The sequence below is a fragment of the Prunus mume genome, linkage group LG1 (genome assembly GCF_029339155.1).
Source record: "Prunus mume cultivar Tortuosa linkage group LG1, ASM2933915v1, whole genome shotgun sequence".
NCBI classification, from domain to species: Eukaryota; Viridiplantae; Streptophyta; class Magnoliopsida; order Rosales; family Rosaceae; genus Prunus; species Prunus mume.
In genome coordinates this window covers 9,083,688-9,100,181 of record NC_142698.1, presented here as the reverse complement: position 1 = coordinate 9,100,181, position 16,494 = coordinate 9,083,688, and the positions used below count along the sequence as shown (strand labels likewise).

The window sequence follows — 16,494 nt, the reverse complement described above, 5'->3', positions numbered from 1 at the left end:
TGAGGGTGCTTGGTTTTCCCAGTAAGGATACTATGAAGTTGCATTGTCATAATCAATCAGCAATTAAGATTGCTGAAAATCTAGTTCAACATGATAGGACGAAACATGTAGAGATTAATCGAAATTTTATTTATGAGAAATTGGAAGAAAAGATTATTGAAGTTCCGTATGTTAGGACTACTGAACAATTGGCGGATATGTTGACCAAGGCCGTATCAAATCAAGCCTTTACAGATTCACTTGTCAAGCTGGGCATCTGCAACATCTATGCACCATTTTGAGAGGGAATGTTGGCCTGAATCATTATAAGAATTGTATACAATTATTATCTTTATTTGTAATTATAGGAATACCGGTTAGATCAGGATTGTATTTATTTCCATTTTCTTTATTGTATTTATTTCCTAGATAGACTTTTATTTTTATCACTATAAATACCTCCTTATGAGAAGAATAGAAATATGCATAATTATGTTGGTTATGGATGCCCACCATAAGTACATTGTATTTCCTTCATTATACTCATCATTATACCTATCATTATAGGGTTGTAACATATGCACTAAATACCATATTTATCATTGGTTATTATGTTTTGTAACCCACTACTTAAAGGTGGTAAATGGTGATGTATTTCCTATGCCTATAAATAGTAGGCACTAAAGATGAATAAGTGACTTGAGCATTGAGCTATTGAGAACTACTCTTACCTTTCATATACTTTCTCTATTCAGTTTTATAACACGTTATCAGCACGAATTTTCTTCCAAAATCCAGTTGAGTATCCCGATCAAATCCCTCTGCTTTACTCATCCTCTACTTGAGGTTTTCTGGGTAATTGTGTTTTCATGATTTCCTTGTGTGTAAATACAAACTCCCTTTGGTAGCATTCTATGTTTACAGAAAACAAACCAACCAAAGAAGAAAATTGAAGATCATTCTAAGAGACACAAATCCAAAACAAGGACCAATTTTCACCAAAAGAAACCAACTGAGGTGTTGAGTTTCTTGATGTTCAGAGTGGGATATGAACACCCACGAAACAAAGAGATAAGCCTTCTGACTTACACTTTATCTTCTTCAATTTATTATTATCACCATCATATCTATACTCATGCTAACATCTAAAGCAAGTATAGATGTGCTGGAACTTGTTCTTGTGTGGCAGGTGCAAAAGTAGGAGCATATGGTCAATCCTCCACAAGTAGACAATTTTAATATATTAATCATGGTTTTTGTCGGTTTCACTTTCACATGGCTCTATTTTATATTGGTACATATAATATTAATATGGAAAGTTGATCGTAATACAATATGATATATATATATATATATATATATACAGTCCCCTTTAGTTGAGGGATCTCTCAAATAGTGTTATTTGAGGGATGGGGCGCTCAACCGTTGGATCTCTTTTAATGAGCTTGTGTGGCTGTGATTCTTTTAAATGTTTTAACCCGTTTGAAAACTCCTGACCCGAAAAAATAAAACCAAGCGATCTGAAAAAATAAAACACGCGATGGCTGAGTTTGTGGAGTGCTCGAAGAAGACGAAGAGCCCTCCCTTCCAAGACGAAGGAAGAGCTGCCATCGCGAGTTGAGGGTGCAAGAATTCTATGCCAATCAGGTAGGTGTATCCATAGCGGTGTTTATGTTTCGTTCTAAATCTGGGTTGTGATTTTCGAATTGGGGTTCTGCAATGGGTTTTTAATTTTAACAATTTCTGGTCAAGGTTGAGATGGGTTATTGATTTGGGGATTCTGTGATAAGTTTTTATTTGAGTTCTAATGGGCAATTCTTTATTTCGGTTATAATGATTAATTCTGGATGTAGGTTCTAATGAGTAGTTCTTGATTTGGGTTCCATTGATGAATTCTTGATATAAGTTGGCAATTTTTAATTTGTGTTCTAATGGTAAATTCTTGATTCTGTGATAAGTTTTTATTTGAGTTCTAATGGGCAACTCTTTATTTCGGTTATAATGATTAATTCTGGATATAGGTTCTAATGGGTAGTTCTTGATTTGGGTTCCATTGATGAATTCTTGATATAAGTTGGCAATTTTTAATTTGTGTTATAATGGTAAATTCTTGATTTGGGTTCTAATGATGAATTCTTGATATAAGTTTTAATGGGTAATTCTTGATTTGATCAAAATCTGATCCTACACTTTTCTGCACTCCACAGAGTTTGTTTATTCTAGTTCTCTAACAAGCTGTGCACAATAGAGATACTATACACTAATTTAATCAATAGAAACAGATGAAATATTTCTATAATTATAATGTTCTTAGGAGCATAGACGAATCAAATACTGGTTTTTTTTCCTTGAAATCAATTAGGAGCAGAAATTCTGGTAAATTCTTGTAGTCTCATTTTTTCTTTTTCGTTTTTTTTCTTGCATTGCAGGTTTTTAATGGAGTAATCTTGTTCGTTTATGTCAGTCTCGAAGTTGGACCATCTGCTGTACTTTGGATTTAACATCTTTAATGGTGTTTGTTTTGCTGTCATGGAACTTCTCATCCAAGTGATCATGTTTGTAGTACTTTTTGGGTTGGAAATAAACTTTTATGCTTAGATGATAGTTCTTGGGGCCAACTTGTACAATTTATTGAAGTTAATTATCAATTTAAGGACCACCTGCTCTCAAGCAATTCTATGTGAAAAGGCTATTTGAACACAAGGCCAACCTCTTTATCTCAAAGCTTGTTCCATTTGATATATGACGGTTTATATCATTCAGTTTTATTTTTAATTAATATTTTCCAAAATGATCGTACCATTCACATTGCATAATTTCTCATTGATAAACAGTTATAGGTACTGCTTTCCATTCTTTTTATTTTTTCTCTATTGAATTGAATATTCCTTTTGGCCGTTGTGCTTTTCTTATTTCTGCACGAAGGAGGTGTGGCCGTGAAAGGAAGTTAGCCATCTTATAATGTACACATTGTAAAACTTAACTTGCTTCCGATTTTAGTGAGCAGGTTGCAGCAACCTGTAATGCCTCCAAATTTTCATTTTTTCCAGTTTGTGCTAAGTCTAATGTCCTTCTTTAGGAACCTCTTCACAGCAGTCTAGAAGCATTTGAACAGATAATTACGAACAATTTATTGACACTTGAAAATTGAGTCTCGTTTTACATGTACATGATGAAAAAAAAAAAAAACCTAAATACTTCCTTGTAGTGGAAGGAACAATATCCGAGTTTGACCCAAAAAGAACACACACATCTTGTGTTGTTGCAGATGTCATACACATGATATTCCAAAATTTTAAAAAACCATTACAAATCTGGAGGAGTGATCTTCAAACCCATTAAAACCATATCAGAACTCATCCCAGAACTCCAAATCGAAGAACCATGGCTCAGATATTGAAAGAATCAGAACCAATGATAACATACCTCTGTCGCATAGATGGTGGGTCTTCTTCTTCAATTGACGATGGTGGGTTTTCTTCTTCAACTAACGATGGTGAGTCTTCTTCTTCACGTCGTTTGGTCTGCGTGAAAGGTCTCCAAGCGTTGGAGGAAGAAGAAAGACGTTTGGTTTCCCAGCGTACGTCATTCCCAATCATAAGTGGAGTTTGTGGTGGGTCAGGAGTTTTCAAACGGGTTAAAACATTTAAAAGAATAACAGCCACACAAGCTCATTAAAAGAGATTCAACGGTTGAGCGCCCCATCCCTCAAATAACACTATTTGAGGGATCCCTCAACTGAAGGGGACTGTATATATATATATACCTCTCTATATATAAGTAAATAAAACTATGACTGCCAAAAGTTATTTATGTCCATTTATTATATATTCATGGTTCACATTTATATGAGAATATGATAGTAGTTACACTCCATGTTTGTTATGATGGAGTTGGGAAAAATAAAGGAATTAAGACCCGAAGATCTTGATCCTCAATTATAAAGGGCTTGAAGACCCTAAATTTTATACAATTAAAGGAAAAAGCCTGAAGATCCTAAATTCCTATACATCTAAAAGGGTATGAAGATCTCAATTCATGTATAATAAAATATAAGGTTGAAAAATCTACACCTTTGTATAAATATATGTGACCCTGAAGTTCACATCTTAATGAGCTAAACCTGGAGTTTAACATTGAGCAAGTGTAATAATTATAGAACCAGAAGTTCTAAATGATTTTAGTGGAGCACACTATCATATTACAATTTTGAGGGTTATAAGTTCCTCAATTCATTTTCAATTAATTAGGACTACAATATCCTAAATTCTCAACCCTTGTAATATACTTGTATGTGGACACGAAGTTCCTCATTTTTCCCAAAAGCATAGAAGACCAGAAGTTCTTCAATCTCTCTTATTGAAACTAGAAGTTTCAACTTTTTATTTTGTTACACCAACTTAATTATTGTCTTACTTTTGTTATTGTATTTTATTTTTGTCATTTCAAAATTTTATATACATGCCTAATGTCCTAAAAATGACTTGTAGTTCAAACATCTCAATTATAATAGTTAATTATGTGTAATCCAAGACCATAAGTTTTTGGGACATATGTATTAAAGTATATCAATTAGAACTTTAAGGATGAATTTGCATGTTTATTATATACATATATATATATGTATTTGTTATTTGTTAGAAATTCAAAATTTTCATGAAGGAGCAAAGTGAGAGACTCAAGAATTTTTATTCTTATACAACCAATGAAGGACTAGAAGTTTCCTCAGTTCTTATTTAATCATATAAGGGCCAGAAGATCCTTAAATTTTAATTCTTATAATATAAATATTAATGGAGGACTAGAAGTTCCTCAATTCTTATTCAATTATGTAAGGGCCAGAAGATCCTTAGATTTCAATCCTTATAACATAAATATTTGTGGACTTAAGTTCCCTAATTCTTAAAAGACAAATGAAGACCTGAAGCTCTTTGATTCTTTTTTTATTGGAACCAGAAGTTTCAACAATTTATTTTAGTGTAATATTTTATTTTATTTTTGTTGTATTTCACTTTTACTTGGTTCTTTTCTTTGGTTTCATTTTTTCTATTTTATGCAAGGATCTAAAGTCCCTAAATTATTCTTATATAATTAAATAAAGACCTGAAGTCTCTTAGTTCTCAATCCATATAATATATATACAAAGAATTAGAGTTATGCAATTCTTAAAAACCAAAACAAAACTTGGAGTTCTTTGATTTTCTTTAACTGGAACCAGAAGTTCCAATAGTTTATTTTATTACAGTATCTTTATTATTATTATTTTATTTTTCTTGTTATTTTCAGTTCTTTGTTTTCATTTCAATAATTTATAATTCAGGATTTGAAGTTCCTAATATGACATGAAGTTCAAAAGTCTTAGAACCCAAAGTTCTAATTATGTCTAATCCAAACTGTAAGTTTTGGCTGCATGTGCATTAAATTAAAAAAAAGGGAAATTCTAGAACCTGAAGTTCTAATTGTGTCAACCTTCAAATTGATATTTCAACAAGTGCATATGTATTATGATTTTGGGTTGAAAACTATACATCATGTTAAGAACTTGAAGTTTCAACATTGTTTGGATTTCAGATTTTCTAATTTATTATTATTATAATTATTATTATTATCGTTTTATTTTATTACCTTGAAAAATATCATATTAATACAAATTTGGACCTGAAGTTCAAAACCAAATATCCTTTTTAAGTTTGATATATGTATTTGAACATGAAGTTCTAGATATATGTAAATATATATCCAAAGTTCATCATTTTTATTGAGATTAATATTAATATGAACCTGAAATTCATACCTTATCAAGAACCTGCAGTTCATACATTGTCAGGAACCTGCAGTTCTGGCATAACATATATGATATTTTAATTGAACCTGAAGTTCATAATCAAATTTTTTTGAAAAATTATATATTTATCATGTTTTCCACAATGGAATCAAAATATTGTAACCAAATTCTAATTGGAACTTTCGAGTTCCTTGGTTCTTAATTTTAATTAATTTTATATGTAATTTGAACCTATAGTTCAAAGCACAAAATGAGAAGATAAGACCTTTCCAGAAGAATGACATGCAAGAGATCGTTCTATAAGAACGACATGTTTTATGTACAAAAGAGTGTTCCAAAAGAACGACTTGCATTATGTACAAAATATCGTTCCAGAAGAATGACTTGAATTATATACAAAAGACCATTCTAGAGGAAAGGCTTGAATCATCCTGATATGTATCTATTTCAAAATGATTAAATACAGTGCAAATTCTGAAGATTGCAAGTTGAATACATTGATAATACACTGCATAAATTAAAGTCCCAGAAGGACAACGTATTAACATGTCAATATTAATATGATGCACGCCGAATGCATTGAGGTTCTTGAAGGACAATACTTATAACATGATTTAAGGTCCCCGAAGGACAATACTTATGACATTCTTGGTATTATTTTGATGAGACCAAAATTCCCGTCGTTAGGGGGAGATTTAGTTATTCCTGAAAGAACAAAGAACGTCGTGAATGATTATGAAATGTATTTGTTATTGTCTCATAAAACAAATTGGTATAGAAGATAAATGCTAGAAGCATATTCAAATACAAAAAGGATTGTAAGTCAAATGACAAGAAGCATATACAGACACAAAGTAAGTGACTACTAATAGCCAATTTGTTGCATACCTGAAGCATGACAGATTTATAGATTGCAAAAAATTGAACTCCCCATAAAAGCTGTTAGACGCCTAAAGCATGACAGATCTATAAGTTCAAAAGACTTAACTCCCCAGAAGATGAGATTAATTGCAAAGTTTAAGCCCTATTCAAAATAACGCTCTAGAAGAGGTTATGATCCACATTCTATAAATTTTACATTTTAGAAGAGATATTTGTCCATGAAGTGACAATGAAAGCCTCTGAAGTGCACTGGTACCAGAAAATAATGAAAGCAATGAGATGCTTATAAATTATGCATGCGCATGGACATTAGAATCATGGGATCATGAATTGATGATATATTGGGTTGTAGTACGTACTAAAATTATCAAGGGCTATACATGATGATATTACACCACTTGTTATAATTGTCGACAAATATAGATAAAGATTGGCCAATTGGAAGAGACAATCTAGTAAAGTTGGATATTTCCAGAAAAAGTGCAATGATCGAACCTATAGTTAAACACCAAAAGGATATAAAAATGTATATGTTACAAATTAGTGTTTGAGATGAAGTGAAATAAATCACTTGATGATATGGCACAATGTTTCCTAGTAAAGATACGGGATTATGATGGTAAACATATGCAGCTATGTTTTGCATATTTATGGAAAATTCATGTATATAAAAATTCCTGAAGGATTCAGAATGCCTGAAGCAAATGATTAAAATATGATGGCTTGTAATGATTCTTGTCTTAATGAATATCTATTACAAAAGGGATATATAAATAATTTGGAAATGAGTTTATCATCATTGCAGTATATATATGAAGAATTTTGTTAGAACTCTTGAAGAGTTTACAAAGGATTCCCCTGATTTAATAAATGAATTGGAGATGAAAAATCTAAAAGATTATGAAGTTAAGCATATCGTCAAAAGTGATATTTTGAAGACTACATAAGAATAAATTCTAAGAGATGTAAAATGTCATACATTATATAAATTATTGAAAGTAAATCTCTAAGAAGTTAAGGAGCCTGAAGCTCAATGTCTATACTCAATTTTCATGAAATGAAAATGATCTAATTGCCTCAAGTAAGGGTATTGACTGAGTTATGAATTCGAATTTAAGTTCAAAATTGTTGCAACGTATTCAAATTTTTAAAAGAAGTTATCAGAATATTTAGGTCCCTTGAAGAGCCTATGACAAGCTAGCATAGTATACAAAAATTTATATGAATAGCATATTACATCATGCAATTTTATACTCTTATCCTCGTAACGGTAATGTATGAATTTGCTTATATTATTATTTTGACAATATTTTAGAATATGATGTTATTTTAAGAATTGTTAATTTTTGAAAATAGTCTAGATATTTTTGGTATTGCTCTAACCTCAACAGGGATTCAAAAGAATGACACACATATATCCTCCAATGATGATATTGAAGAAATTTTAATACAAGCATTACCAAAGATCACTCTGTGAAGGATGAATGTGTGGTCAATATCATTTATGTTGGATTACCAAAGAAGTATAAAGACATCAAGAGGAGTAATTCTTCAAGGGGATCATCCAATAATATTGCAAGATTGATTCATGGAAGCAATGCCAATTACGACAATCAAAATATGGTCAACAATATGGCTTAAAGATATTTTGTGAGCATCAGGGAGAGCGTGCCATCAATAAGATTTTCACACACTGTACTCTTTTTCCTTTGTCCAGGTTTTTGTTCCACTGGATTTTTCCTAGCAAGGTTTTAACGAGACAGTGTCGCACGCGTGTCAATGTTATATGCACAGAATTTTATGTTACACATGGTTATGCACTCTTTTTCCCCTTCGACCAGTTTTTGTCCCACTGGGTTTTACTGGCAAGATTTTTAACGAGGCATACTCCATGCATGGTGGACATCCAAGGAGGAGTGTTGTAACCTCAAAGGTTATGGATGCCCACCATAAGTCCATTGTATTTCCTCCATTATACCCATCATTATACCTATCATTATAGGGTTGTAACATATGTACTGAATACCATATTTATCATTGGTTATTATATTTTGTAACCCACTACTTAAGGGTGGTAAATGGTGATGCATTTCTTATGCCTATAAATAGTAGGCACTAAAGATGAATAAGTGACTTGAGCATTGAGCTATTGAGAACTACTCTTACCTTTCATATACTTTCTCTATTCAGTTTTATAACAAATTATTCATAATCCTAAATTCTATTTGAGTGCGTTTGCTGATTGTTCTTGGAATTACGGATTTGGACCTTGCATTGAGGACTAAAGAACCAATGCTGCCAGCAGAAGGAAGCACAACTACACTACACAAAGATCATTTTGAGTTTTCATCGGTTTACCTTTTTCTTTTTTGGGCAGTGATCTCTATACTCATTTTAGTCGTGTGTATGGATTTTTGAAATTACAAATGTTTCACATAAACTTCAAATAAAAAATGTGGAAATTTTATAATTTCAACCAAGTTCTAAAATATCTACAGTTTTGAAAATATCAGTGGTCCAACAACACGGAAATATCAATATCGGTAAAAATTGAATAAAAATCACGGAAATTATGAGAAAAACTTGGAAATTTTTATTGAAACTTTAGAGGATGTTTACTTAGTCAATTATCAATTATTTTATCACAAAAAATTAGAAGGAAATGCATTACATGGTGGGTTTGAATAATTTAAGTTGATTATATAGTGCGCTAACAAACATTGTGACTCTAGAAAATCTGTTGTAATTAGTTAAAAAAATAAAAATACCATAATTTTTAAGTTATAATACTTTACTACAATATTTTATACTTTATACAAATGATAAGATGTATGAACTCGACCAAAAAAACAAAGATAAAATATATGAGTAACTTAGTACCACATAGAAAGAATTCCTATAAGGTTCAAACTTAGTATCACATATAATGAACAATATTAAAACTCAATAGTAAATAATAATACAACTCCACAAAATATGATCCAAAAAAATACAACTCCATATTAAAATAATAAATAACATTAAATTGATTAAATTTATGATATGACTTTTTTTAAGGGAGATTTATCCTAGGGAATATTAAAATAATAAGTAACATTAAAATTAGCTTGCAAAAAGTTTAAAGACATTATAAATGTTACATGTTGTAGCTTATGATCAGAAACTCATTCGTAGCGTGTTGGATAAGTCTCGACAGGAGGAAGGGAGTGGAAGGGGTTTGAATGTGCACAAGTGCTTTCTCACAATCTGGTCTTTACAGTTTACAGTTTTACAATTTACCCCACATGGCTATACTTTCTGGTCTCTCACACCACCACCGTCCACCTCAATATCTTGACCCACATAAAAATAGGATTAGATCTTTTTATCCTTATTGTCTCCCAAAATTGTTGTTTTTTGTTAGACAACGTTTTTAGCGGGGCACAGAAAACCCCCCACCTTCTACATCATATATGGTTTCAACTTTCAATCATTATGGACCGATCATCATTTTAGGCCTTTTGGTCATTCAAAATGAAAATACTTGCCTTCCGGGAGTAGAAATTCTTACTTTGCGTGTGTCATGTGTGTAAAATATCATTTTCAAAATCATACCTGCAATATCGTTTTCAAAATCATAAAATATCACCTCATTGACAAGACAAAAGTTACAGGTGTCACTCCACGAGAAACACTTATATAAAACAGCATGGTATGTTATGCGTGATAATTTTTTTATGTGACAGACTGTAATTGCCCGTTTCATATAAATTTTTCTGTCAAAACGGACTTCATGTTCATGTAGATTTTCCACCGTGGAACATCAAATTGCCAATTCAGTGGCACACGTTAAAATCGTGGGTCCAAAAATAACTTTAATTAATTAAAGAAAGTGGACCGCACAGTCAATAATATCATCCCCTTATCCCCGTTTCTTCTTTCTCTGTTGGAATCATATCTCTCCACTGTTTACTTGTCCAAATTGCGAGAGAGGAATGTGATTCGCATGCATCAAACGGTAATAAAATATTTGATAAAAACAATAATAAAAAAAAGGGTAATAAAATATGGCAATTTAATCGTACAAGGTATGATTAGCTTACGTGGTACGCGGGGAAGGAAGCATATCTCTCCACGGTGCACCGCCACACCATACAATCACAGCTCAACACCTTTCCCTCTCCCAAACTCCCCCTACATATATCCGTTGCCGTATACGTGCGCTTGTCCCCAGCTAATTAAGCTCAAAACCCAAACACGAAGAAAGCAGAGTAGAGAAAGAGAGAGAGAGAGAGAGAGCAAAGACATGTCGTTTGGGGTGGAGTTAACGTCGTCTCCGGAGGGTCATGAGGATGCCAACAACGAACGGCTGGATTTGATTGATCCAACGGCTCCCAACTGGTCACTTCCCAGCGAGACTTTTCTCAGAGCAGCTGTGTCTCTCAAGGACCAGGTATGTTACATGTCGTATGTTGAGGTCAGCTTCGTAATTCAAGACCTATCGTTGGTGAGATTTGAATTCAGAAATCGTTTCACCTCCTTTAATTTTTGGATTTTTATTTATTTATTTTTAAATTTCGGATGCAGGTGGTACAGGGCACTTGGGAAGGAGGAGGGGATTCGGGTTCGGGTCTGCGGACGGGTATGGTGTTGGATCCGACAGTGTATACGGGTTTGCTTGGTACGGCTTTTACGTGTTTGAGGTCTTACGAGGCAACTGGTAACCGGCAGGATTTGGTGCTGTCCTCAGAGGTTGTCGACAAGTGCGTGACCGTCGAACGTGCGTCCACAAGGTAAATTACGTTAAATGTTTTGTTACAGGTCTTGTCGGTTGTCGGTTGTCAGTTGGGAGTTGGGGGTTGGGTTTGTCATGGGACGTTGAGTTACTGAGCTGAAGTAAAATTACATTACACGTTCCTTCCCTCGGAAGTAGCAAGTCATGTTCCAAGTTTTTTCCTCTGCCAATTACATAGTCTTGCTTTCTTTCAAATCATAATTTGGCATGTGTTCGTGTAGAAGCTTTTCCTTTTATGTTTTCGATGAATTATTTTTGTCTATATATCAAACTCTCATTTGAAGATGGAAACAAACGGTATCCATCTGCCTTAGATATTTGATGTTATTGTCATCCATCTGCCTTAGATTTTTTTTTTCTTTTTTAATTATGCAAGGACATTATTTGTCAGCTAATATATGCAAGTTAGGTGATTCATTAAATTTTAGAAGAGGACTTTAGGGGGTGTATCCAATTCTAACTTTCAAAGACTTTTTTTAAGTGAGTGACTTTCCTAGAGTCGACAAATTCTTAATGACTTTTATATACTTGATAAAGTTAAGTGACAAACTTTCATATACTTTTGTCCTAGAGTTTTATAGACTTTTAAATACTTATTTTTATTGTTTTAAATTTTACGAATAGCATTTATCTTTTATGTTGAATGAACTAGTCGGCATACATGGAACAAAAAATTAGGAAAAAAAAAATGGATACAAATCCTTATTAATTGTGTATATTTTCATAATAGCTTATTAGTAAAATGCATCCAATGCACCTTTTAAATTTTTATTTATCAAATCTAATCACATAGATAAGTAACATATTCTTATCAAAAGAAATAAATATTACTCAATCACGAATAATATTTCATAAACACTCACAAACCAACAGAAATGGTCAGATTACAAGAGTCTATATTCCCGCAATTCTCCTAGCCCAATACGTGGGATGTAATCAAATTGAGAATATTATATGAAAAAATTATCCACATAATGAATTATGGGTAAAGAAATAGTACCTAAATAATAAATTAATGGGTTTAAGGGTAAAAAATTATATAATAAAATATTGTATGCAAACATAGCATATGAGACAATCAATATAATAAAATATTTATATGCAAACATAGCTTTGTGATGAAATATTGATAAGCTTCAGGATGCAAGCATGATGAAAAGAATAGAAGAAATATTCATCAACAGAGGGAAAGTACACGTGTGGATGAGAAGGGAAAAAAAACATTCAAAAAATTTTACTAACCTGAACTGAAGGAAGTGGATGAAAAGATGGGTTACAAAAGTGGAGCCCTAACCATGAAGAAAAAAGACATATCTGCTTGCTGCTTGATATAACGAGGGAAGAAAGAATTGGAGACGTTTTGGTTATATCTTCCTAGCTTCCCAATATTTCAATAAAATCTGGTGTAAATTAGCAAGACTTTTGGTAGTAAGAATTAGCTTCAAAAGTATTGAAAAGTTATTTATTTAACAAAGTTTTTAAAAGTCATTAAGATTTTGAATACCTCAAGACTTTTAAATGCTCTTTAAAACTCACAATTGAATACAACTAAACTTTTAAAGACTATTTAAAAGTCACAATTGAATACCTTCAGACTTTTAAAATCATTAAAAGTCATTAAAAGTTAGAATTGGATACACCCGTTTTTTGGCCGTAGATATATGGGAAATGCTAGCAACCTTTTCTCTAGTGTTTTTTTGAATCTACTCTCTTTTTAGCATGACATGTGTCACTTGCTTACCCTTATTAAATAAATTAAGTCTCTCTGTCTTCCTCCTTCCCTGTCAAGTCCCTCTCACTTTAATCATCAACCGCTCTCTTCCCACCCCACTTTTTAGTTAGTCATATGTGAAGTGATCACAATATGAAAGACCTTTAAAAGCAGAAACAAAAATTCGTAAATTAAAAGAACATGGAATTACCTTATTCCCATTTTTGACGCAGGATATGCCAAGGATATTTTAGCTAATTTGTCTTTATTATTAATGGACATTCTTGGTTTATGCAGGCATGTGACTTTTTTGTGTGGTAGAGGAGGAGTTTACGCCATTGGAGCTGTAGTGGCCAACTTGGTTGGCGACCATCAAAGGCGAGACTTGTATTTGAACCTTTTCCTTGAGGTATAGATATCGATCTAAGTCTCCAATTCATCTTAATATCTCTGTCGTTTTTTATTGAGTACAAGCAATTGGGGGAGGAGGTTTTACACAAATACTGGGTGTATGTGAGTTTCGAACCTCTGCCCATATGGGCTCTTCAACCAAATGAAATATACCCTACTGGCATCTCTGTCGTATTTTTAGTACAACTTCTATTACCCATCTATTTATGGATTTTATAATATACAATAATGCTATTTGCCAACTTGTATTAGAGAGGCGATCAACAATGTGGTCAACAAATATGGTACTGATAGAATCTCTCGTAATATCTTGGAGTATATTCTTACCAAAAAAATCTATCTTGGAATATCTTTGCTTTTTGTTTTCTCCTCTCTTTGGCCCGTTGGAAATATCAGGTCACCTGTTGACATGAGCTTACCACATTTCTGCCCCAGCTTACCACCTTGGTTTGATATTTATGAGCTTCCTACAATGACAGTTTTTCTTATGATAAATATATGTAGGCGTATATTTCTCCAAAATTGAAGTTCCCGACTAAAAGTCTTTGCCTCTATGCGAAGGTTTCAATATATTAACACTTGAAATGATGTTCGTATCAAGTTTTAAAATCTATACATTCTACAAAGTCAAAAGATGTTGCTTGTACGGAAAATTAAACCAACCGTCTGTGCTAATACATGCAACTTTCTGTGGAAGCTTATCCGCACCCTGACCTGTGTTTTAATAAAAACACAGGTGAGTTTATGTGTTTGTCTGTTAATTATAATTTGTCTGTGCCGGGGCAAACTTTTCCTGTTTTGGATCAGCTCCTTCTCCATCCTAGAGATGGAGTGGATTGTTTTCCCCTCTTTGTGTAGATCAAAGTTTTGAATTTTTTCTCCCGGGACACGAGGAGTGACGAAATAAGTAATGCAACAATTTGGTTGAACGTAGTGAGCAAAATGGCTCTCATTAGGATCAGTTTGCAAGATGTCAAGGACTTAAATTACCAACTAATGTAGTTAGCACCTCCCTCAAAATTATCTTTAAAACTTGTATGGTTGATAATGGCCAGTCAGTTGGGTTGGATGGTTCAATGTATTATGTATCTGCTCTAAATTTTGTTTTGATCGAACCTTTAAAGCAGGAAGATTAGGTGCCGGTTTATATTAATACTTATTTGGTTGATCATGTATAGGTAGCACAAGAGAAGGCCCTCTCAGTTGGGCCAGAGGAAGGTGGTTTTGGAATGTCATATGATCTTCTACATGGGAGAGCTGGTTTTTTATGGGCAGCTTTGTTCATAAACAAGTATCTTGGACAAGAGAAGGTGCCAAGTGATCTTCTAATGCCTGTGGTGGATGCTGTGTTGGCTGGAGGTAGGGCAGGTGCATCTGATAACCCTTCCTGCCCACTCATGTACAGGTGGCATGGGACAAGGTATTTAGGGGCAGCCAATGGCCTGGCTGGAATTTTGCAAGTCCTACTTCACTTCCCACTTTCTAAAGAGGATGCAGAGGATGTGAAGGCAACTCTCAGATATATGATGGCTAATAGGTTCCCTCATAGTGGAAACTACCCTTCAAGTGAAGGGAACCCCAGAGACAAGTTTGTGTATTGGTCTCATGGTGCAGCTGGCATGGCCATAACCCTGTGCAAGGCATCACAGGTTGGTTCCCTCTCCTGCACAAATTTACTTTTCCTAATGCAATAGTGCTGGAGGGTTACATGATATAATTAATCACATAAAGTGACCGTTGGTAGGTTAATTGGTAGTTTAATTATAATACTGAGTGAATGTGGTCAGAAGATATGATCCCTTTAACATTTTCCTTTAGCAAGGCTTCAAAGTATAGAGGTCCATTCATTGCCCTCAATTGTATACAATGCATTGAGAATTTATGTTATGGTGCTTGGCCTTTTCTTCTGAATCCAAAATCCTCGAAGTTTGTTAGCAAAAATGGTCCATGTATTTTTGCTAGCACAAAATCCTCGAAGTTTGTCTGTCTGTCTACTAATCTAGACGAATTAATGGCTGCTTGTCTCTTTTCTTCTTTAGGTGTTTCCAGGTGACAGGGAATTTCGCGATGCTGCGATAGAAGCAGGAGAAGTTGTGTGGAAGAATGGCTTGCTGAAGAAGGTAGGACTTGCTGATGGTGTGGCTGGGAATGCCTATGCCTTCCTTTCTCTCTACCGTCTGACCGGAGAAACCATATATGAAGGGAGAGCAAAGGCATTCGCAAGCTTCTTGTATCACAATGGTAGAGAACTTGTGACTGTGGGGGACACTCATGGGGCTGAACATGCCTATTCCCTTTTTCAAGGACTTGCTGGAACAGCTTGCCTCTTGTTTGATCTGCACATGCCCGAAAATGCCAGGTTCCCAGGTTATGAACTGTAGGAAATTGAGGAAACTTTATCTGCGAATTAAATCTTCTTATTATGAGATGAAGTGGAAAAATGTTAGTATATGATCGTATCCTAACATGTATATATATTTTAGTGTGTACTTAAGTGAGCAGTTGTAATCTTAAATTCCATAATATATAGTGGAAAAATGAGATTGTTGGTCCCAAACACACCAGGTTTGATTGCCCCTTGTGTCTCGAACTCAACCGGCAGAAATATATTGGTTATGGATGGGTTTGTTTGTATGATGAAATTAGAATACTTCGGTAGCTGGATAGGGATAAATAAAACCCAAACTGTTGAAAGGGGTCATGATGCGAAGCAAATTTTAATTAAGAGTTGTTTGCAATTCCTTGTTATGTGCAAGTGTTGAAGGATCGCGCCTCCACCAACTTAATATATGTTTTTATTCAGAATCACTCACAAATGAGTCGTAAATAATAATTCTCGTAACAAAAAACAAAATTTCGGACTCATTAAACATTTCAATGTTTAAAGAAAAGGTCAGAACGAAAATCAAACATCTCATTGTTTTGAGCTCCCCACAACAACCATTTCCACAA

General features: G+C 33.6%; 1 protein-coding gene and 1 long non-coding RNA gene across 3 annotated transcripts; both read left to right on the top strand.

The window, feature by feature from the left end:
* The first annotated feature begins 1,488 nt into the window (after nucleotides 1-1,488).
* On the top strand, nucleotides 1,489-2,741 carry LOC148920953 (uncharacterized). The gene is made up of 2 exons (XR_016123221.1): nucleotides 1,489-1,626; nucleotides 2,409-2,741. It is a non-coding gene; the product is annotated as an uncharacterized LOC148920953 (long non-coding RNA).
* An 8,101-nt stretch (nucleotides 2,742-10,842) lies between these two features.
* On the top strand, nucleotides 10,843-16,099 carry GCL1 (GCR2-like 1). Of its 2 annotated transcripts, none has more exons than XM_089051282.1 (5): nucleotides 10,843-11,132; nucleotides 11,213-11,418; nucleotides 13,429-13,540; nucleotides 14,721-15,191; nucleotides 15,582-16,099. In XM_089051282.1, the coding sequence occupies exons 1-5, from the start codon at nucleotides 10,932-10,934 to the stop codon at nucleotides 15,921-15,923; spliced, it is 1,332 nt and encodes a 443-aa protein (XP_088907408.1). In that variant the 5' UTR covers nucleotides 10,843-10,931; the 3' UTR covers nucleotides 15,924-16,099. The 2 variants fall into 2 exon arrangements, with proteins under 2 accessions (XP_088907408.1, XP_008235076.2); XM_008236854.3 differs by having other exon boundaries at nucleotides 10,844-11,078.
* Nucleotides 16,100-16,494: the final 395 nt, after the last annotated feature.